The 23,868-nt window shown below is 37.9% G+C and overlaps 1 protein-coding gene across 4 annotated transcripts in view; it reads right to left on the reverse strand.

Annotated features, from left to right (window-relative positions):
• Nucleotides 1-19,605, reverse strand: part of ANKFN1 (ankyrin repeat and fibronectin type III domain containing 1) — a 68,141-nt gene extending 48,536 nt beyond the window's left edge. Inside the window, exons 1-8 of one of the 4 annotated variants that reach the window (XM_019621767.1) lie at nucleotides 19,560-19,603; nucleotides 18,610-18,627; nucleotides 18,385-18,501; nucleotides 16,766-16,892; nucleotides 14,378-14,579; nucleotides 8,681-8,891; nucleotides 3,965-4,159; nucleotides 2,347-2,460 (exon numbers count right to left, since the gene is read on the reverse strand). In XM_019621767.1, the coding sequence (XP_019477312.1) occupies nucleotides 2,347-2,460; nucleotides 3,965-4,159; nucleotides 8,681-8,891; nucleotides 14,378-14,563 (706 nt within the window). In that variant the 5' untranslated portion in view covers nucleotides 14,564-14,579; nucleotides 16,766-16,892; nucleotides 18,385-18,501; nucleotides 18,610-18,627; nucleotides 19,560-19,603. The other 3 variants (XM_019621769.1, XM_031556354.1, XM_019621765.1) reach the window with 3 other exon arrangements.
• Between the last annotated feature and the right edge of the window lie 4,263 nt (nucleotides 19,606-23,868).

The raw sequence follows: 23,868 nt of genomic DNA on the forward strand, positions 1-23,868 counted from the left end.
AAAAAAAAAGGATGACACAGAAGAAAAGGAATTGGCAGCTTCTCAGTGTTTTTAGGGAACAAAACTAGACTGAACAAAAGTGATGTCAGTTTTATCCTCTGTAATTCAGATCCATATAAAAGAACATTATTAGCTTCTGTAAATGAGCAGGTATTCCCTATACAGTGCTACAAGTGCTCCTGATCTTTTATTAGAAAAAGAAATGGTAAAGCATTGAGGGAAATAAAGCCTAACAGCTTACTTTCTTCCATGAGTCAGTAAAATACTTAGATGGCTTTCTGCATAGGTGATTAATACTTGGACTGGAAAGATGCTCAGACAATGTTATCAAGATCTCCTTTCAGGCTAATTGCTGGCTGGTTGAATCATTCTTACAAGTGATCATTTGAATGATTGTTGTTTCTTTTTTACAGCCTCTAAAACTAGCACAAAGAATCTCACTCCATAATGTAATAAGCAGTTCTACAACCAGCGCTTAATTAATTCCCAAAAGTCACCAAAAGAAGCTATTAATTATCTTTCTTTTTATCTAACCATAAATATTCAGTTCTCATGGGACAGAGGATTTAAAAAGAACTTTCTGCCAGAACTGTCAACTTGATGTAGCATAAAACGATGACCAATGAGAGTAATTCAAAATATGACAGCAATGCTACCTCGTCTGATGAGAAAGTTAGGTCAAGTTGGATCAAATTTCTCTTAATGGGGTACTTACCAAAACGGGACAGAACTGATAGGTGCAAACCATACTCAATACAGTTGAGTTAGCAAGATAAAAAATACTGCAATCTTTAGAAACTAGGAATAGCATTCTGATTTAAAAATCAGCTCTATCTGGGAATTGTCTTTACTGTGAAAATATCAACATTTGTTATAATGAAAATCTGGACATTTCAGATTTGTTTAAAATCTTCATACTACAAAGAGCAGGCTAATATTTTCAAGAGAGTTAAGTCTTTTAGGAGCCCAAGTATCATTTTCACAAGTAAATCAGGCAGTAGGAAGCCCTTAAATGAAATTTAGTTTCCTGGCAACTCAACCCATTGTTTAAAATTCGATTTAGGCTCCTAAAGGTCTTTGATGTTTTTGCAAATAACACTTCCTGCAGCACTGCAAGGCTGACTAGGTGTAATACAGCCATTTACCCTTCTACTGAGGCTATCAGGAATGGAATCACTTTGTTTTAGTGATGTCTGGGAGTTTTTTTTCCTTGCACTATGAAAAAAAGTGTACTGAGCATAGCCAATGATGACTGGCATCTCAAATCAGAAGTAGAGAGGTAAGAAAACATGCCTTTTCCAAAATAATCTCATTTAGTCCTTTAGTGCTTGCGATGCCACTGAAGGCTGTGCACTGGCATGTCCCACCTCTAGAGGAACTTCATGAACTATTGGGCACTTGCTCTATGGCAGCTCTCTGCATATTTCCTGTTGAAGCAATCACTATGGCATCTACACACAGAAATATGAAAGATACTGCCCCAGACCTAGCTATTAAAGCTCCTCCTACACGTATCAAAACTCACTCTAAGAGGACTTTCTGGGTCTCCACTCTCAGCTATTCCCTGGAGTAGTCAAAGAAGGCCTCAGATCTTCAGGAAGTGCTTTTATGTCCCTTTACCTGTGGAAGGACCCACGTTCCTAATTAAAAATGGAGGTTGCAGATTGCTCCATTAAACATTGAGGAACTCACTGTTCCAGTCATTTTAGAGAACCAGCAAGTTCCCTTAAATGGGAAAATTTTAATTTCAATCTTTGATAAAACTTTTTTTTTTAATTGGAATTTCTTATGGAATAGAAATTATTTTCTACTCAACAGAGCTATTCACATGGAAGCATTTTCCTATTCATTCTACTTTGCAACTAACTGGTGCCACTCCATATGTATAGCTCTTCCAAGAATGATGTGGCAGCCCTGGAATACCTAATTAGTTGGGCTGTATGATACCTCTGCCAGAAGTTTCAGCTTCCAGAGGCATTCCTTTAAGGAACTGTGGTGTGGGTTTGGCATTTACAAGGATACATACAGTTTCAGAAGCCCACAGGCACCAAAAGTTAGTCTGCATTGCATAGCTGACTCATGTCAACCCAGTCACTGAGCTTAACGACAGTAAGTCAAGCAAACTCCTTCAAAGCACTCAAGAAGAAAGCTTCTGTTTGTTGTTTTGTTTTTTGTTTTTTAAATAAAACTTTGTCTTTAAGGAATCTTAAAAGAATATTCAATTTATACAGCTATTTATTATGAAAATAATTAAATTCAGACATTTCTAGTGAAAACACCTTTTTCACTTGGCCATCAAATGTTTATAGATTGTTAAGGCAAATGAAAGATATCTAAATCCAATACCTTTATACTTGGTCACCACAGCTGAGTTGACACTCAGAGGTTCTTGGAAGGTGACAGTGAGTGATGTACTGCTTGTTACCATGAGACAGACATTGGTTGGCGCCTCAGGGGCTCCTGGGAGAGAAGAGAAAACATCAGCTCTTCAGCACAACAAATCCTATTCAAACAATGTTTCTGAGTCTTCAAAGAACCCACTGAAAATCACCCTGCAATTGTGAGCTTTGGGTTGTAGGTGTTTGTGTTCTCTGCCTTTTGAGAATTTTAATTAGTGCCCTGCTAACAATATCCTGCAGACACCATTTGTTTCTATCATGGTTTTTGGCTCCTTTCAGTTAAAAATATCTTCCTGCATATATGTAACCTAATAAAACAGATTCATGCTAATTATGTCAATGAAAAGCCCCTATAAATCTCTTGGGGTGGGTAGGAAGAGAGAGAAAGGACAAAACCACAAAGAGCTAATTAAACTTTTATAGTTTCACTAACAAATTCAAATTTATTAAATGACAGAAAACCTTTTTGCATTGTTGTGATCCAGAAATTGCAGATTCCACAAATGTTTCAGTGCAGTAGTTCCAAAACACATTTGTCAGCTGAGGCCTAATTTTTTTTACTATTTATTGTTTTGTTTTGTTGGTTGTTTTTTTTTGTTTGTTTTTTGTTTTTTGTTTTGTTTTTAAAAAGCTGAATTCACAGAATATCAATCAGACTCAATTCAGAAATCAAACATAAAATGTCATGACTTACTGCTGGAACTGATTAAAAAGATCATTATATTAACTTACTGCTGTATTGGCTGTATTTAATATCCAATAAAAGGAGCACTACCTCTGTCTTGAAGAAACAGTCTTCGAATACAATAAAATTGAGAAAATTTTTCCAAGTATATACATATATAAAGGTGGCTGTAAAAATGTTAATGGCAATGATTGTATTTTATTGAAGAGAAAGTGTACAGCTAAAAGATCCAAATATGAAAGAGTTCAGTCCTGTTTATTCCTTTCTATGGGTTCAAATTCCCATTTTCTTTAAACAGTTCTGTACCCCAAGTAGCCCAATTTGTAACTATGCTGATGAAATGTCGCATGTAGATGCCAACAATAAAAATAAGTATTGATTTTTATACGAAAAATCTAATCTAAACTCATTTTTAACCAAATATTAAGATAAACTCAATTACTTTAAGTCAGAACTATTTAAAAAAGTAGAGTACAACAACAGAAAAAGACCAGTGTTCCTCTATGACTTCCTCTGTATTCATGTATTCTGATCGTCTTATTTTAAACTCTGATCATATGAAATAACATCCAGAAGTAAATGTGAAGAGACAAGACAGAATCATTAGATCCTGAACCAAGAATCTGTAATCTCATCTAATCAGTTTTACACTGATGAGCAGTGCTCTTGTTGCTCTCAGAGATTTGGTCCTTTCTGGAACTAGCATCACATTTCTTTCTCACTTTTGGGAAGACCATTTAACTGAGTGCCTTATTTTTCCCACCCTAACATTCATCTGCTTTACAGCAGTGCTGTGAGGATCATCTTTGCTCAACAAAGGCAGCGTTTGCCACTGTAAAAGTTCTTGTCTTAAACTTTGCAGCTACTTTCTTCTACTTACTAGCATGCTCGTAGCCTGCCTTCATGCGCTTGTATAGCCTGTATCTCCATTCCCATGCTTTTAGTTGCTTCTCTTTTTCTGTGTTGTCTGTACCAAGGCCTTCATTCATCACTTGTGCAGACAATTCAGTAACTCGCTGCTGTGCTTCCTGGACCAATGTACACAGATGCACTGACCTGCTTTCCATGTTAACAACTACCAAGAAAAGGGAAAAGTAAATAATTGCTCGATAGACTCATGTGACAAAATTCTGGCCTTACGCATTCCAACATAACCCACACAGGGCCAAATCCTTCAACACTGTGCCTTCCAACAGAAACCTTGTCATCAACTTGATTAGAGCCACACCAATTTGTACCACACTTAAGGATCTGGCCACTTAAACGGGACTAATGACAAGAATAAACAGTAGATTTTATCTTCTGGTGTTTCTCAAATGCTTAACAATGTCTTAATTAGCCTGAAATGGCTTACGTGTTTTAGATTGATAGAACACTATAAAAGAAGTAAAATAATAAAGAATTTGGTCTCTAACTCTTACTTTGCCATAATATCATATGTTTTCTCAGGAAGAAAGTAATTGGTATTGATTATAGCTGAAAACAATATACAATATACAAATCTCTACAAGTGAAGAGAGACCTAATTGGCAAAGTTAAGAATGAGAGTTTTGTGTTTAAGGGCTACAGCTGAAGTACAGTGATTCTCTTTCCAGGTTATCTTGTGCCTCGGTGTTGCCCATTAAAATGCCCTGTAATGAGTTCTCTGACAGATTTGATGGATAGTGAGCTGTTTGACGCGTGGAGATTTTGTTATTCTCAAGTGCTCAGAATGATTTTAATTCAACATTAATTAGTATGAATTGCCTGTATGAACTGCTGTGTGCTATATAAACGTGAAAAATGACAGTCACTTTGGATGTAAACTAAAATGTCTTAGCCCAAGTCCGCAAGACTGCCCTATGCCAGCCCTTGATGATACAGAGAAATGTAGTGAATCAAATGCTATTTTTCAGAACTGCTTTTAGCCTGAAATTGTTCAAACTATTAACAGTTTAGAAAATAGACTTGTGAAGCTGTTTAATCTGAGAAGTGCAAGAACTTATCTGATGTTTAATCCACAGGAAATAACATACAAGAAAAAGAATTCTGAAGTCACAGAAAGCAGCTTTTCTTTGCTGCCCGGTAATTTCGCAGAAGAGCTTTGAGACAGTTCTAAACAAAACCCCTTATTTATTTAAAACACTTCACAAGGATTCACATTTATTTAGAATTGGCAGAAGATGCTCCTCTTAACAATAATGGAGTGTTGCTGTGTAGGAACAGCCAGCCTGTTAGTCTCCCTGTGTTTTTTTATAGGAACAGCAGCAGTGTTGCACAGGCTTCACCACCCATTTACTCGCATAAGCCAGGAGCAGTATATGTTTCTGACAACATGGAGCTGACATAAAGGACGAAGACTGACTGGCTTTTGACATCATAATACCAGATGAGTGATGATATCTGCACATATGAATGTATAGTTCCTAAACTGGAATCATAGGATTACAGGATAAATTGGATTGGAAGGGCCTTTCTAATTATCTTGTTCAAAATTTGATGTTCAAGCTTGTTGAAAACAAGATCAGCTGCAAGTTCAGGCCAAGTTTCTGAGGACATTACCCATCTGGCCTGGAAAACGTCTTGAGATGGAGCTTTACAAGCTCCCCGGGCAATACGTACAACTGCTTTACTATCCTGGGATTGAAAAAGGTGTTTGTTTTATCCAGTTTGAACCTCACAGTAATTTTACCATTTGTCTCGTGTAACTGTATAACCATTGAAATTTATCATAGTCTAAGTATAATGCTGCACAACAATGTGAAAACTGACAAGGAATCTTTGAAACCACAGGAGGAGAGTGAAGAATTACCCAGCACCTCTGACATCCAAAGGTTGCTTTTGAAGAATGGCTGTTTCTAAGACCTCGCTTTCAGAAGCTGGCCTGTAGCCATCCCTCTTGAAGTTTGATCATTCTTTGTATGGACATCAAGAGGCCAGGCTTACTGGAATCTGCTGGTATCCTCACAACTGGCTGTTTACTGAGAGGCCAAAGGTGACCGTTTCCTGGCTCCATGCCTACAATAAGCGTGCAACACATCTGATAGCAAAACAGGACTGAGAAAGGAGATTTTATGTGCCAGAACTTCAGGTGATTGTAGGTTGGCATTGGTTCAAGATTTCCCTGAGGATCTGGCTCTCTCTCTTTCATCAAGATTCAGATCCACAATTGTCTGGTCTTGGAAATGTATCAAATCAGTCGTTAGAAATTTTAATCTTATTTATATTTAGGTTCACATGAACAAACCTAGCCAGACCACAAATATGTGAACAAAAGTAACTGAAAAGATTAATAATGCAGTGGGCTTTGACAAGAGCAAATGTCTTGCTTCCTCCCCACTAAATTAATATTCTAAATGCTGCATTTTCTGATCCTGCTTCGTGTTTAAAATATGCTGGGCTCCTGTTAAGATTTATACAGCCTGAGATCCATGTGGAAAAGGAGATCAGAGTTTTACTTTCTGTTCTTTTATCTGCTGTTCTGCCTGTTCCAGGCAGCTGCAAGCTATCCGTCCTTCAGATCCCCTCTCCTACAGCACTGATGCTACAGTGAAATTTCAACTTGATCTCTATGTCTAATATAGTAGAAGAACAAGAATTCTCTCTGTGAGAAGCTTCCTGTGTGCTCTTGCAGGGGGGAAATCATTTACCTCTCAACCTCTCAAGCGCATGCATTTGTGCTATGCACCGCTTACAGTCAGATTAAAAGATGTTTGTGTCCTGTCCCAAAATTGGTATGAGTCAGAATCTTACCTTGAAATCGCACCCCTCCCACTTAGCCTGGCAAAGTCTTGCTCAATTGATCACCACAGTGAAATGAAAATGCTCCTGCTGGGTTCTAATCATATCCTTGCAGGCCTAATATCATGCAGAATGGGTTTAACTCTAAAAGGCTTGGTTAGGTACAGAAAAGAAAGCAGAAACACTAGAGGGGGGGGGAAGTGACTGCTGTCTGTTCCCCAAGATTAAAGCCACATAGGAAACTGCTGCAGACCTTTGTTTTAAGTGCTGAAAACAACTTTTTGCGTTTTGATCCTAAGTAGCAACCGTAAACTGAAAATTAAAAAATAAAACACTCCAAAACAGTCCCCTGCTTTTTACTGAGAACATTTTGACCATTATTTCAATCAGAAAAGCTAAAAATCAAGATAAGTGAAGTGGAAATTTGGTGAGTATATTTTGAAATGGAAATGAGGTGGTTATATATTCATATTCTCTGTGTTCATAGGCATGTTTGCATTAATTACAGGAAATGAATACTAATTTATGATTGCCCCTGCTCGCCATCAGACTGCATTTATTTACAGATGAGGTCAATGAAAAATTAGTTTAGTCTTTTTTACTGCTGTTTAGAACACTCAAGACTGTGTTTTCCTCTAGATTTGTCATGGTTAATGAATGTTGCTTCAGCAGTCAATCATGTACTCTAAATGCTGTCACACTTTTTTTTAAAGCCTCAGTCATGAACCATGACAGAAAAATAAACAAATAAATATAAAGCTAAAAAAATCTTTTCACTGAGCAGCTACACTATGCAAAAATCTCCAGGGAAGGTTAAAGGAGGCCAGAATAAATGATAATATAAGTGCTGTGGACATAGAAAAGCAATAAAGGTGTACCAACACTGAGGGTCTGGCAAAAAAACTCAACATGCACACACACACACATGCACACACGCTCTCCAGTGAAAAAACTGGCAATGTTAGTAGCCTCAAGGTGCAATTTCCTGGAGCACTGAGATTGACATGCCAGCACTAAATGTTGTTAATTTAACTAACTTCAAATTAATGGCAGAGTCTGCAGTGGCCGAACCCCTCAAACACAGTCTCATTATAGCCTTGCTGGGAATGTCCTAAATATAGGCATTGACAGTTTAAAACAAATTCACATACATTGGTGTATTTTTAGACATAAGTAAGGCGTCAGAGTTTGTGTCATGGTTTACGGTTGATTAATTGGTTTGGTAAGTCACCCTGCAGCCCACAAATTGTGCATTTAAATGCCTGTGAAGGAATACAAAGGATAGTTCTATAACTACAATATGTACTTATAAGCAATGACAGCACCCCAGTGAAGTGTGAAGGTCTGTTTTGTGCTCAGATATCCTCCGGTTCTCTAGAGCTTGGAAACTCATTGAGGCTATTTGAAGAGAAGGGTTGAGGAGATACGAGCAGGAGTCTGAAGCAATGGAAATGATAGATTTCAACACAGCCAGCCTTCTGAAGGCAGCATAACCAAGATCAAAATAATCAAAACACACCATAGCCTAGATAACCCAGACTCTTTTCATTTTTCATGACAACCTTTGTTTCAGACCACGATCACTCCATTCCTGTTTCCATATTTTTGAAGATTTATTTTCAGTATTGATATTAACTCAGCTACCTCACTGTTTATTAGAAGTTCAATCGGATTCATACTTATATAGGGAACAAAAACTATCTGCTGAACATCAACAAGCAGATATTTCTGCAAACACCCTTCCAGCACTGTGCAGCAATTTCAGGTATAATCAACTTCATGATAAAAAAGTCAGATTTTGTAACACAATTAATTTTCCCAAACAAAAGCAAACCAAATTATTACAGAATTATCTCAACAAATTCTGAATACTTACAGTGTGGGCTTTCTTTTGCCCCAACATGTAGAAGAGTCCTAGCAATAGGGATGTTGTTAGTTAAAATGGCAATATCCAAAGGAGTAAGTCCTTCACTGTTTGGAGTATTCAGGTCCAGTTCCTCTGGTGTGTACTGATAGAGAAGAATCTGAACAGCATCCAGATCTTGCTGTTCTACGGCCTCAAACATAGCTTCATTGCATTGGAAATTCTGTGTACCAACAAAAACAGAAACTCAGTAGAACTTGAAAATGTTTGAACTTCAGGAAATAAATTATGGAAAATGACTTTTGTGACATTACTATAAAATATTGAACCTTCCCATCCTAAGCTCAGCTCGAAACATGGAAGATGCTTGCAGCAAAACTGAGCTTGCTCTACTTCTAGACCTGTGTGCTCGAGCTTCTTTCAGGTGAGATTCAAACCCATCATTCTTTTTTGGACTGAAATTGACCATATGGGCAACAGTGTATGTTTTTGATGTGAAGCTGGATGAAAGACTATGATTTTGACAGGTTCTTGTTCTACTTACCTTTTCATTCTCAAAAAAGTAAAAACCTAAGGTGTACAAATTCAACTAACCAAAAGTCAAATGAAACAATTCTGGGGGAAACTTTCACAGATGTGTGTGATCTACTGCTCACTCCAACATTTCAGTCATTTCTAGGTGCTCATATTTTTGTATTTAGCTTGTAGCTAGAAGAAGCTTTGAAATATATAGCCCTTAAATAAAGATGTAGAAATGAGACTGAATGCACTGATCCTCCAGTGTGCTTAATCAGAAGAAGACATGTCTGAACAGCAGAGAACATAAGCTCAAAAGCAAGTTAGAAAAATCAGGAACACCCATGATGCCAACTCTCAAGCAGGAGGAGCCACTAAACTTTCTATTTACCAAAGTCAAGGAGATAAAAGAACTGTGTAATACAAAACAAACAACAACCCAAACACCTTTCATTTCTTAATAGAGCTGGGGAGAAGGAGGTGCAGGAGGATAGCACGGTCTGAAGGTTTCTGTTATGAGAACACCCTTCTAGAGCCTACAGTAATTATGTTATTTGCCAGGATTCTTTAAATTCTATCCCAGTGTCCTCTTGCCATAATTATTTTTTTCCTCTGAAGAATGAATTAGTAGAAGCAAGAGGCCCAGCTAAGCAAGGAGGGCTCAGCTTGTGGTCTCATAATGGAACTGAGATCTATGTAGAAATGCTGTGTCAATGGACATACTAAAAAATGCTTATGTAAGAGATCAAGTGATCCAGATACATGTACTGGTTTCCTGCATCCCAGAACCCACAATAGAAGAAACACACTGACAATAAAACAGTAACTTTTTTGTTATTGTATGAATTAAACAGTGAATTGAAGCTGTCTTCCATCGTGATTAGACATCAACATCCTACTTCAGTGTCAGGTGGAAGAGAAAAATCTGAGAATAAACTAAATGGTGAGCAGCTAAATTTATCATTCTCTATTTATGCCTCTGTTCAAGGGGAAAAAATGTATACCATCATTAGAGAGGGCACATCTCCAGTGAAGTTTGGAAAGGAGGCCAGATGTCTATTATTTTAAGTTAAAAATGACAAATTTTTACTGCACTGCAGCCATGTTTTCTTTTATTCCAGTAGTGCACAAAACTGCTCCTGTATCAAGATGACATCTTAGTCATATTCTGGTGTTTCCCCCCCAGTCCAAAGAGATGAGGTGCACTAGCTAGAAATCAAAAGAGGCTTTTGTTTAATTTAATTACAAAATATTTTAATTAATTGTGTTATTCTACATGTGCTAAATGGCATCAACTCTGACCGAAGTCAATTCTCTACATTTAACAGCTGCACATCACTGTACTATGCACTAAAATTACCATAAATAGTGCATTGATCGAAGTACAAAGGCCATGCTCTTTAGATTTTTGAAATTTCATTGTTTCAATTGAGTAACTGTGAAATGGAAGACTGTTTTTCATATGACTGATTAGAAAAGTAGATATTTTTGGTGAAATGGTAAAAATATTTTATCTACTTTATAAAAGACATTAATTTCATCTCAGCTGAAACTCATTTCAAATTCTTTTCCTACTTCCTTTAGAACTTCTCCTGTGCTGTTATTTAAGGAAATAAATGGGAATTATGCTTCAGAAGCATCTCCATGTCATGCAACGAGAAAATAAGCAAGAACAAGTTACTCTTGTAAGTGATCACAGAAAATGAACTTAACAGTTAATTCATAAAGAGCTTATTACAAAGGTGATTATTTGAAGTAAACAGAATGACTACATTAGACCTCATTTCTATTCCTTGAGTTCATTTGAAGAAACACTGGCAATCACTTGGGGAGCAGAAAAGAAAGGTAGAGCTGGTTATATTAATCAATGACAGACTTGTGGTACGGATTCAGAACAGGAAACCAGGTATTTCTCCATTCAGATTTTCACTTCTGTGGCTCTGGGTACGTGCACTGTTTCCATTTCTTTTTAAAATCAAAATAGTCACCCTCTTTTCATTGGCCTTGTGATTGTGCAGAAAGGTTCAGTGAATAATCATCTGTAGAATGCCACCGAAAGTGCTGGAGACCATTATTTAGCTTTAATTCCAATTGTGCGTGAAACTCAATAAATCTGTACTACATAGCAGAAATGTCTTGCATTATGTAAGAACAAACAAAAAAAACCTGTTACATAATAATGAAGATGCCTGAATTCAGTATTGCAGCTGAAATTAACCCTGTGATGTGGCTGACAGAAGCATTTGGCCCTTTTCCAAATGCAGATTCATACTTTGACAAAAGATTTTACCTACCTGAACAATTCCCGTAGAATTATTTTCCAAACTTTGATTTGACTTGTTATTTTTGGATGCATTGTCAAGACCTAAACCTGCATAGAACTCTTTAAAAATGCATCATCAGATTTTTACTTGCCAACCCAAATACCTAAAGTATTTCTGAAGTTTTCTCCTGAAGTCGCACAGAATATAAGCACATGCTTAAGTTAATTCCTTATAAATATTCTGGCCAGGGAATCTACTGGCACAAACATTCCACCAAAAACGCAAAAATACAACTAAATTACTATTTCTTCATTTCATTAGAAATCTAAATGAAAAAGTTGCACTCATTTAAACAAGAAACAGAGCATTAAGTTCATAACCTACTTCTTCCAATCCAAATAATTTTCAGACCAAATTGCAAATATCAGGTCTTCCAAATGAACAATTCAGACACAACCATTAGTCTGAAATATGTTGGCGTTTCTTGTAACTTCAGAGATTGTAAAAACATGGAATTATGATATGACGTTTCCAAATAGGCATGTATGTATCCCTCATCCACACAGTAGTGTGCATCTAACCATAATAGACATTTCACTCAAAAAAACACCCTGGTGAGACAGTGAAATAGCTACCACATTTTCAGCCATGCTAATAATTGTCCCATTTAAAAGCCTGCACTGAGCCCAGCTTTCCTAGCCCAGAAAATGTTCTGTGCTCCTGAACCAACTTTTCCACAACTATTTGCTTTCACATAGAAAATAGGAATATACTTGAATATTATATTGTTCTCTGCTGCAATAAAGCTGATTATATTCTTATATAAGTGACTCTAGAATCATAGCATTGTTCAGATGTTTGCAGTTCAGGGCTAAGAAATTCAGATGGGGATAAGATGTACTGTCTTTAGAAGCACATGTTCAGTTTCAATCCAACTGTCACTAATATTAACAAGCCCCTTCTGATTTCTGCATTCATTTACATTTGTTAGATAATTCTATTCTTCTCTGATTAGACAAAGTCACTGAATTCAAAGAGAAACTCAATCCCATTTACAAGTGATCAGGTAAGGTTTAGGGACACGTCTTTTTCCTTGATGCTGACTTGCAGCCTCTAATCGTTAGCTAGGCAGCTGTGCTATGTGATTAATTTATTTAGGTGTTACACCAGTGCACAAATATATATACTGAAAAGAACTACAGTATTGCTTTGCAGTAAGTAATAACCATGTTCCAGTAAGTGATTCAGGGCTGTTAGTGTTTAGAAATGCAATCTTATGTAGCTTAATTAAAATGAAGTACCCCTTTCAAGATATTTGCTCTAGGTTAGCCTGAAAAAGTCTACTATGTGCTACTGGAGTTGGAAAAAAACATTAAAGTAGTTTCTGCAAAGACTTGTTTTGATAAACATGAGTTCAAGAATAAAGTTATTTTGGGACATTGCTATGTCTGCAGCAAGACAACAATTTACTGAATGGAAAGTGTTGCACAGTAAGAGAGAATGGAAAGAAAACTCTTCACCAGCCAAAACTGGGGGGAAAAAAAATCATCAAATTCTAACAAATGTTATTCACTTGTCTGGAGACATGATTTTAGTCACTGACTTACCTCTGTACCACAGAAATTCAATGATTAGAAAATACATCAGCTAGCTACCTGGAATATTTCCAACCCTTAACTGGTGGTTTGCTTGCCATTTATTTCTAGGGAAAACTGTGAAGAAAAAAAACAGGCATAACAGACAGAAAGGGTCCCAAAGCCGTTTAAGTTCAGTAGGAATCTATTCACTGACTCTTGTGGGCACTGGCTCAGACCCCAGACTGGTAATATCCAGAGATGCTTACACTCATGGTAGGTCTGCAGTGACAAAAGCTGCATCGCTCACACAGTAGTGTAGTGGTTGAGGTGAAAAAGGTAGCTGAAGTCTCTATTGCATTAAACCACCAATATAACAATGTAAAATTGATTTTCCTCATTAAACTGATTGAATAGGCACTATTCAATCACAGCCTGATAAATCTGCACTGAAAAGGGAGGTAAGTGGGACTATAAGTAAATAGCTCTGTGAATAGCAGAGGATTGAAGCCTCAACAGTGCACTGCTCCTCAGACTATCTTCATTCGTCATTTCTCATCACTTAAATATGACAGAGGAATACATATTTGAAGGAACGTGTAATTAGAAATGTATATTTAGAGAAGCACTGGTCAGAAGATAAAGCATCTGCATTAGTACATCAGAGTAATGGCTCCAAGATGGGACTTCTGGCACATTTGCACACACTGTCCTAAGTCACTACTATTCATAAGTGGAAAGGATCTCCCTCAAAATATTTCAGAAGAAAAGATGAAAGATGTGTTTTCCTACTTATGGAAAAGAGAATTTACTTTTTTTTTTTTAATTGGCAATATCAACAGCAGATTTATTTTCCTCCAGCAAATAGAAAAGATTCTGTTATGCACTGAGCTTACACTGTTATTACTTCACAGACATCCCATTCTTCAAAATGTATATGCTGTATGTTGTATAGCTTTACCATCTCTGGCACAAGTAGGAGCACTTGTGAATACTAAGTCCAGTGGAGACATACATGCTTTTCTATACTAGCACTAGAATGCCTGGCTCTCTTCTGTACTTCTGCTTCCTGCGTAATCTTTTTCACAGTCTTATCTAATGACCATCATCACAGTCTCTGACCAACCTTAATGCTAACTTAAGATCTTACTTCTAAGATAAAACAACATCACTGTAAGTTGCTTCGGCCTTCAAGAAGGTCAGACTGTATTTTGACATAGGATCAAAAATAGATTTAAGCTTGAGAAGAACATACAGCGGGGAATACTGGTCAGGGAACAGATGAATTGTGATGATGAAAAGTATACAGATTTATAGGCAGCGAACTGACAAGATGAAAAATGTCAAGTATTTACCACCGAGGTCTTACGGAGACTGAGCCGGTCCGAGCGCGCTCGGAAATACGCTTCATCAAAGGATGTGTGGCTCCCCTTCAGCTTCTCTGACAAGTTCCGATACAATCGCTTTGCAGCATTTGGAGAAGATGGCATACTGTTCTTTTTACTCTGGAGGAGACTTAAATTATGCATTTGCTGTGTCATTTTCACCTAGTAGTTTCTAGAAGAAAAACAACAGCTGTTCAACAAGATTTTCTTACACTGTCGTTGATCAGAACTATATCATTGGAATATATTGCAAGACTTCTATGGCAAAAATCCCTTTCATGCACAGTTTTAAGTATAGTTTCAGTATTCCAAAGCCATTTGATTCCAAATACCACTCAGGTAATAGTAAACTCATGAGAGAAAACAATTTGCATTCACTGTACAAACCCTAATATCATAAAGAAGAGGACAAGAAAAACACAAGTAGATCCAACCAACACTTAATTCAATCCTAGCTTAGCATATTCCACTGTGTTTGCTTTGGGATTTTGTTTTTATACCAAAAGCAGCAGATTCAGTACCTCCAACTGTCATGACATTACATTATGGAGAGGTTCCAAGCTTCATTAAGCCTGTAGGCCAAATGGGAAACTTACTGAGAAGCTGTGAAGACCTTTAGTAAGTTTTCATTAAATCAATTAGGTTTATCCACTTAATAGGACTTCTCAAACCCACTGTGGTATCACTAAAACCAAACAAAAAATACCTGTTATTAAAGTCAACATAACTTATGCCTTTATCAGTCCTCTGTAAAATCTCAACTTTTTCTTCCATTAGGAACCAGCAAATCTAAAGAGAAACTAAATTCTGTAAAAATGCAGCTATACAACAATACAACAGATGGCATCTTTGCTATCCACACAGAATCAGTGCATCAAAAATGACTCAAAAAATACAAATGTGTGTTTTCTGTATGCTGACACCATCAGAACACTGTAACAGTGTGTGGAATAAATGCGGGGAAACAAAGCAACTGCTGGAATTATATAAAGCAAATTATCTGCATTTTTGACCAGTGAGATGCAAACGTTACTGAAGATCATCACATTTTACATATTTTCAAGGCACATACAAGGCATGAAATGAAAAAAATGACAGGTAAATGCAAGCTGCATAGTCTAGAAAACCTTCTGTAAGGGGATCTTGGTAAGCTGTTAAAATGACTCCTAAGGGACCAATGGAAATAGGATCAGGCAAAAATAAGTAATAACGAAAACAAAGATCAACTTACATAATTCTGTTGCTTATTCAGTGAACACCAGCATTTCGTTTTTATAGATGTAAGCCATTTTGTAAGAGTAAGGTAAGGCTCCAATTTCAAGTCATTTGTGCCCCCTGCTCCAGTATGAGGACACTGTCCTCACATCACCCATCAGGTGTGTTCTTGGATTTCACACTGTGCAGACTGAAGTAACAAACTCTGCATTGAAAGATGCTAGACCTGATATGTCATTGTGACAACTAATATTGTTACAGCATATCCCAGACTAAAAGTTTAGAAACAGGTGATCTCCAGAATGGACCCACTGGAGATTTTTACGTACGGACACCTCTGCACATACCCAGCATATGTCAAAATTAAGCAAGTAAGGAGATCTCAGCATGGTTCAGAGCAGCCCTGAGTGATCTTACCAGCATTCTTATAGCAAGTCACAAACTACAACAAGCACGATGCACTGTTTCTTGGAAAAGGGTAGAACTGACCAGGGTAAAAACAGCAACAGCCCTTAAGTGTGAGTTTTGCATTTCCAAGAATTAAAAAAAAAAGCTTATGGCAATGCTTCCAATAATAAATAACCTGAATCTCTGGGGAAACTACCCTGGAATTAACCACTAACACACACCTCATCTTTGTGACTACAACTCTGGTATAGCATTAACCAGAGCAGTGGCAGAAGCCTTCATACACACATTCTCACTGCACATACTGTAGCTTGTTCTCTGTGATCTGATTTCTGCTTTCACATCAAAGCACTGTAGTAACCTTTTATTCCCTAACAGCAGGGTGCTTCAAAGGTCAAATAAAAATGTTATTCTTGTAAAAGCATTTGGGGGGGGGATTGGTAAATACTGACATAATGTCCTCTTAGGACATCCATGTCCTTTCAAAATCATATATCAGAGCGAAAAAAAATATCTAAATTATACATTATGTTCTGTGTGGCACAAGCTGCTGCACTGTATCTACAGGTAAGCTAGGACACAGCATAGCTGTAGAAGAATTAACTTCAGATCTTAGGAAAGCAAAAGCTAAGATACCATTCTGCACTTTACATGCTCTTAAATACGTTCATTAAACAATTTTATACTTTAACTAATAATTAAGAATATATATGTTGAAAATTAAACCTGACTTACCAGCTGTTCAAGGCAAAATGTGATCAAGTTGGTGGTAATTGTCCACTGTCTTCACTGAATGAATCACATTGGCTTTGCTGTCTTTGCTGGTTCAGCCTCTGAAGAAGGAGTAAACCTCTTCCTTACACTGCATGAATGATCAGAAATGAAAAGATTATTAATAGCTATTACTAAAATCCAAATTGAATGATAAGATCTCAGGCTAAAACAGGATTTAAAGCAAATAGTGTTGTATTACAGGTCATATCACATTTGGTGCCTTGACTCTTTGATGAACACCTAAAGCTTTTGCTTCCAGTCAAAGATGCCATGACTTCTCAATGCTTTCAGCTTGTCGAATTCCTTAAAATTGATCAGCAGCACAGCACGAAAGGACAACAAATAATTACTGCCAGAGTAAACAAAACTGCAGTTGACATTAAGTTGCCATAAAATATGACCAAAAAGGCATTAACACGTTGGAAAGCAGTTACTTTTATGGTCAATCAATAAAAGGAGAAAAAAAGAACCCCAGTCCTGCACTCTGACCAGTAATGCATGTTGCATGTGATGTATTGTTTCTTCTGTCTTCAGGTAGGCTGCCACTACAGCTGTCTGCAATCATAGCAACAAAAGCAGCAACCATATCCACAGCTATGGGACATCTGCAAGATCATTTGAAAGCTCCCAGCCTAAGCAGATTATGTTTAAAAATGACTTTTAGATGAATAAGAAAAAACATATTTTACTGATGCTTTCATTTCAGCTAACAGAGATCCTGTAGTGTTAATATCTGCTTTAATATCTTCCACAATAGGAGAACAGCAATATTTCAAACTATGCATGTATTATTATTATTATTTTTTTACTAAAGGGCAAATAGGATTAACACTGGATCCCATAGAAATCCACAATGCAGAATAAGGAATAACCATAGAACAGGCATAGAAATCTAATAATAATGGAAGTGACAACAAAACTAAACAACAGTTTATAAAATCATTAGTCTTCCTGAACAGTGCACTGGGCTCATTAATAGGAACGATCCTGTTTAACATCTGGCATGAGAAAAAAATGAGACACTCATTTCTGGGTCTGTCATAGCAAATAATTGTTTGTATCTGCAGGAGAGGTGGGGGGAGGAGCCGGGGGTTGTTTTTTTTCTTTTGTTACTATTAGTTACTTTTTCAAATTGCTTTTAAAGGGGTACCAGAGCCACTGTTACATTTAAATAAATAAATAAATAAATAAATAAATAAATAAATAAAATCACTGATTTTATTCAGATGTGGTGCCTGATTATGGAAAATGTTGGAAGCATTCTCCCACACTTGAAAACCTCAGATAAAGGTTCTGAACTTCATTCCAAATAGCATCCTTTTGCAGAAATAACTGAAGACAAAACCTAGCCCTAGGCCTGGCACTGATCTGTCACGAGACTTGAACTTACATACTTTTTATTCTATGCTCTTCTGTAATATACTTTCTATTCTATACGTTAAAATTAGGGGGTATGCTCCAACCCTCTTTTTTTTGAGGATATATTTTCTCTGTATATATTTTCTCCCCCTTTGTAAGTATATGTAAACATGCATACGTGCACTTCAAAGACTTCTGACGTGAATATCAAATTCAAATACCTGAATGCTTTGTTGCAACTGAGACTTATAAAGCACTCTGAAAATACACATCATGCAGCATTTCCTTTCTGTGCCGTGGAAATCCCAAGCTGTACGTGTGCAGGATTCCCTCTCACCCTGCAGTTGTGGAGGATCGTTAGTCAGCAGGCTGCAGACAGCTGACTGAGCTCACTGCTCCTTGCCAACAGGAGAAAGATGGGAAATCTTTCGAAAACCACCGAATACCTCTTTAACACTGGGATTCTATAAGGAAAAAAACCATGCTGAGAATCCGAAATTTATGAGCACTAAGTAAAATTACTTAAACACAAGCATAAAAATTCTGTTTTCAACGCTGAGCTGAACAGGGATGCTTCTTCTGTGGCAAAATCTGTGATGAAGTTTTTAGATCCCTATAGACCCATCCATGGAATATTCTCATGAGGGAATTCTCACTTTCCAGCTGTTTTCAGTACGAAAAGCTAAAGTTATTTTACTAGAACTAATATATTCTTGAAGTCTTTATAGCAGTTTCTCATTGTATACCAACACTCCTCCCTTTCTCTCCTGTGCTTTCTACTTCCAGCTTTGTGGAAAGCAGATCTTTTGCAATTGCCTTTTCTATTTTTAAGGCTCTTAGTACTTCTCTATTGCTACTCAAACACCCTTTAATAGAACAGTATTTTTTTTAACAAAAAAACCCACGTTTTCTTGCCCCAGCTAGTTCTTTAAAAGATAATTTGTTTGTTTATACCAAGTAAACATTACCACTAATCTTCTTGTCATAGAGATTTAAGTTCACTCTTAAACTGTTCAGAAGACAAAAGGCAAAAAACACTCAGTAAGGTAAGGGAGGTAAACATAACTCTCCCAAATGATGAAACATGAAACTAATTACCAAAAGCGATGACGGTGTGCAAGTCCAACGCACACCTACATTCATTCTGGAAATGGAAAAGACTCAAAGGCTTACAGAAAACAAAACTCTGTGCTTGTGATAAAACACACACAAGCAGACCTGTTTGTCTGATCCTGTACAGAAACCCACGTGATCACAGCCTTCAGTGAGTCCGTGAGACCACTCAGATGTCAGCCATCTATTATTCCCCTTATCTATATCTCTTATGTAAATACTGAATATTTACAGCTGAGCAGAAAATTTTGTTTGTTGTACTAAAACTACTTCTTTGAACAACCTGTTGTGACCAACTTGCATTCCATGTTTGATTTCTAGAAGCTCACCTACCTGCAGCACACAGCAGGAGCCGATTCCAGAAGTTATTATTATTATTACATCACAAAGTCTGTATATTATTACAAAGATGCGAGTTTAGAAATACGTTTCATGTAAATCAGCCAGTTTGGGTGGCCTCTTAACTGACACGTTTACCAAAATATTTACTCTGGATTAATCTCAGCTTTGCGCACAATAGATATTTTTAGCAGCAGTGCATTTTATTGGCCAATAATTCCATTTAGCGAGTTGTTTGTTTCTTCTGGGTCCAGGTGACACTTCTGGAATGAGGGAGGATGTTTTCCCGTGGAAGATGATAAAACCGCAGCCAGTTGTGTACAAAGGCTGAGGGCGGCTGGAGGCGCTCCTTTGCGTGGCGTCAATCAATAGGTGGCAGCATTCACCCAGTTCTTCCGACGCCTGATGTGTCCACAGCAGCTTTTGCATTGTCCCAAGCAAACGCTGCCCAGCGTTTCGCTGCAGGCGGTATTTCAGTCGGAAGCACATCTTCCCTGCAACGTCTGTCCCTTCCTGTCACCCTGTGCTTCTGCTCCACCGAGCTGCTGAGAGACAGCCAGCGGATCAGCAGCCGTGCGGGAAGTTTGGAGCTGAGAAACGCATTCAAACATTTGGAATTTTAAAGCTTCGCATGAAGCTTGATTTTACTTCCAGTCACTCAATGGAAAAACTGTCATCATCTTTAAAGACAAAGATGTGTTTTAGGCTGTTATAAACCTCTGCCATCAGTTCTGGTTCCCACACATCTCCATGTGGGGTCATGCATTAGAGCTGGGCAGGCCGGCTGCCTGGCAAGGGGATCATCACCTCCGCATGCAATGCAGCCAGGCCTGCCCTGCCTGGCGTCTGTCTGCCCTCTCCTGTCAGAGATCTGTGACAAGGAGGGTGGCTAAGGTGCTCCTGAAATTAAATACTGAGGATATCTGCATGCCTCCTCCATGCAACCAAAGGAATACAGTGGGAAGGATAACCTCCATCCTCCAAACAGGCCAATAACGCATCTTGCTCTGCTTCTTCACTTATTCTTTCCTTCAAACTTTCATTTACTGTAGTAAATTCCAGCTCTGGTTTTGGCAATTTCTGCCTCCCTGGCTCCATGTTTACCTATCATCTTTCACACTTACTCTTTTGCCAATTTGTTAATTCTCTGTCCTATTCCCTGGTTTCTTGTGTTTCCTCAAGAACATTGATCTGAGCCTCACTTTTTCACTAGTTTCTTTAGCCAACGTTCTTGATCCAAATCCATAGCAAATAACCCATCATCCACAGAGACACAGAAGTATTCAGTATATTCATAAAGAAGACAAATATTTCCCAGTTCATCAGTCACAGATGTGATCAAACTCAAGAAATTCTGAAATTGTGAGTGAAGAAAAAATAATTGTGTTTGGACTAACCTTAGAAAATTTCCCAATGAAATAATTTTCCCCCAGCGTTTTGAAATATTTGAGACACCCATGATGTAAGCGACTGAAAGCAGCGGAGCTTGGCAGCCCCAGCTCCTCCCGGCTTCCTGCCTCAGCCGTGGTTCCTGCTCTAGAGCCCTTGCAACCCAACCTGGATTTCAGCACAGCTGAGCTCTGTTGCAGGGCTGATCCTGGCAGATCCCACAGGCCGAGCCCTGCAGACTCCAGCGTCTCCAGGAAGGGCTGGGAGGAGATGAGTCCTCCAGCTTCGGGGCAGCCAACATGGCAGCAGCACCTTGGAGACGAGGACCAGGATTGCTTGTTTTTCAGATGAACTAGAAAGAAACCAGAACCAGTTGGTCAGGATTCTTTAAAGATGCCACGGTGTTGGTTTTTTCTCTGGTCTCTTTAACTGGAAAACTTCTGAAACACTTCCATCCTGGCTGCAGTGGAACAGAATGAGGCTTGAGGTTTTTGAGCTACAAAGCATTGAAGTCAACCACGATCATTTGAGTGTAAGTTAAGATAAACAAAGATACATTAGCATAAAGAGTCCATCAGATCCTTAGAGATGTACCTACTTTGAGACCAGGACTCAAAGAGCAGCTGCTGTTGCCTGAAGGATCCACACACATGGCTTAAGGGAGCTGCTGTCCTACTGCAAAACCAGTATAGATCAGAGCGCCTGTTGCTGATGGGTCCTGCAATTGTTCTCCATGTTAGGAAAAAACTAAAATTCAGTCTTCAGAAAGCTTTTAAAAGTACATACAGGCCATTAGGCGTAGCTGAAGATACTGTTATTTGAAGATACTGCTATTCTTTGGAAATAAATTACCCAGCTGAATATCACAGAAATTATAAAGATGTCAGCAACAGCAGCACAACTGATGCTTTGTCAGTCTCCAGTTGATTATGCTATCACTCCATACAGAGATAATTTATGCCATGTATTGTTTGGCCATGACTACTCCCAGCTGCACTGCATTTAATTCAAGTTATAGCAGAACACTTCACAAACAGAAAATAACAAGCTTTTCATAGCCAGCAATTTCTAGATTAGGAATGGATAAAGAAAGAGTAGGATTCACCAAAATTGAGCATAGAGCAAAGCTGAACAGAGGCAGACACACACAATTCCTGAGCATTTTTTTCCCCCAGTTATGAAAAGGCACTCCTTCCAAAGACCAGAACAAGTTTAGGACTGTGATACTGCCACTGGAGAGACCAAAAGGTACTTAAAATATACAGACAGGTTTCCTTTTAACTGTCACGTGATTACAACGATTAACAATCTAATAATTAACATGCACCTTCAGAATAAGCTCCATCTCCTTGTTCTCCAAATCTTGATATAAAAGAGCATTTATTATGAAGCTGACCGTTGTGTCTGACACACTCTATAGAAGTGTCAGTATTTTGCATACTGAGCAAAGAAGCAACTTTGATAACAGAACAACCTCCTACTACTCTGTGAACCCCAAATGCTGTTTATTACCCCAAAGAGATGAAGAGCAGCTTGTTTGTCCTGATGAAAGCACAAATCTGTTTAGGGGCAATGATCTCTAACAAGTATTTTACAGTGACAGAATTAGACGTTTCAAAACAACAATAAAGTACCGTTTCAGAAAAGCCTTTGTCACAGAGGATGAGGAGAAGGCACAGCAGGACTGTTCTCAAAGCTGAGCATTTACCTAGGGAGAACAATCTTTCAGGGTTGTGACAGAGACAGACTATTCTAGATAACAATCCAAAATAAGAGCCTATTTCTCTGTACTGTCAGACAAAGAACCACAGGCAGATCTGCCTCACTGGGCCAGCTCTTGTGAATACCCCCCTGGGTCATCCCTGCAACAGAAACGTTGCACTCACTGGCTGTGATAGTTTTGCACAGGCCAGAATTCATACCGCAATCATTTGGTCTGATGTGACTGTTCATTTACATTTTAGCTAAAATGAAAATAACTCTGGAGTTCCAAACCAGCGTCTCACAGGAGCAATACAAAAACCTAAACAGAATAGAAATGATTGCTGTGAAGTAACTCCAAGCTTCCCAGCACAATTCTATTTCACACTGAGTTGAAATGAACATTTAAAACGTTCATTTTTTGCTGAGCATTTATGCTAGCTTTCAAATCACGAAGATTTAAGGTTTACTACAGAGGCAATTTACATGCACATAAAAGAATACTTGTTAAACATTTTCAAGAATTTACAGAGACAAGGACATGCTATTATGTTTACTTCACGTGGGGTACAAAGCATGGCAAAATAAGTGACAGAGCTCAGAATACGTGACTGTTCTTTCCTGAAGTCCAGCAGTTCAGTAAAAATAAAATAAAAATACAGGAAACACAACCAAATCTTTTCTGTATAGAATTTAGGAGATCTGTAACATATTCTGCCAAATATCATTACTTTTTTATTGCAGTGGTGGCTTTTGGAATATGTAGCAGTTATCATAGCAGTTCATGAAAATATCCTCTCATAGCTTTTCTTAAGACCTAAAACCGACCAATCTGTTTCCTTTCAGTTATTTATGTCAGCCTCTCAGTAAGCAATACGTATTATTACTAGTTCTCACTCCATTCCCACATGAATCAAACCTCTACTATCACAAACCAGAACAGAAGCGATCATCGCTTTCCAGTGACCACATGCTATTAGGATGCATTTGGTTCACAGCTTCCCCTTCCATTCCTCCATCTTCCTCACATCCTAGTGAATGCACCCAGCAGCAACAAATGGGAGAAATGAATCTGAAATAAAATCCTACTTTTCACCCTCTGTGGCAGGTTGCAGCAAGCCATTACTCTATTTTCTAGTGGTTCAAACAAAAATCTGATTCAG

Source organism: Meleagris gallopavo, chromosome 20 (genome assembly GCF_000146605.3).
Source record: "Meleagris gallopavo isolate NT-WF06-2002-E0010 breed Aviagen turkey brand Nicholas breeding stock chromosome 20, Turkey_5.1, whole genome shotgun sequence".
NCBI lineage: Eukaryota > Metazoa > Chordata > Aves > Galliformes > Phasianidae > Meleagris > Meleagris gallopavo.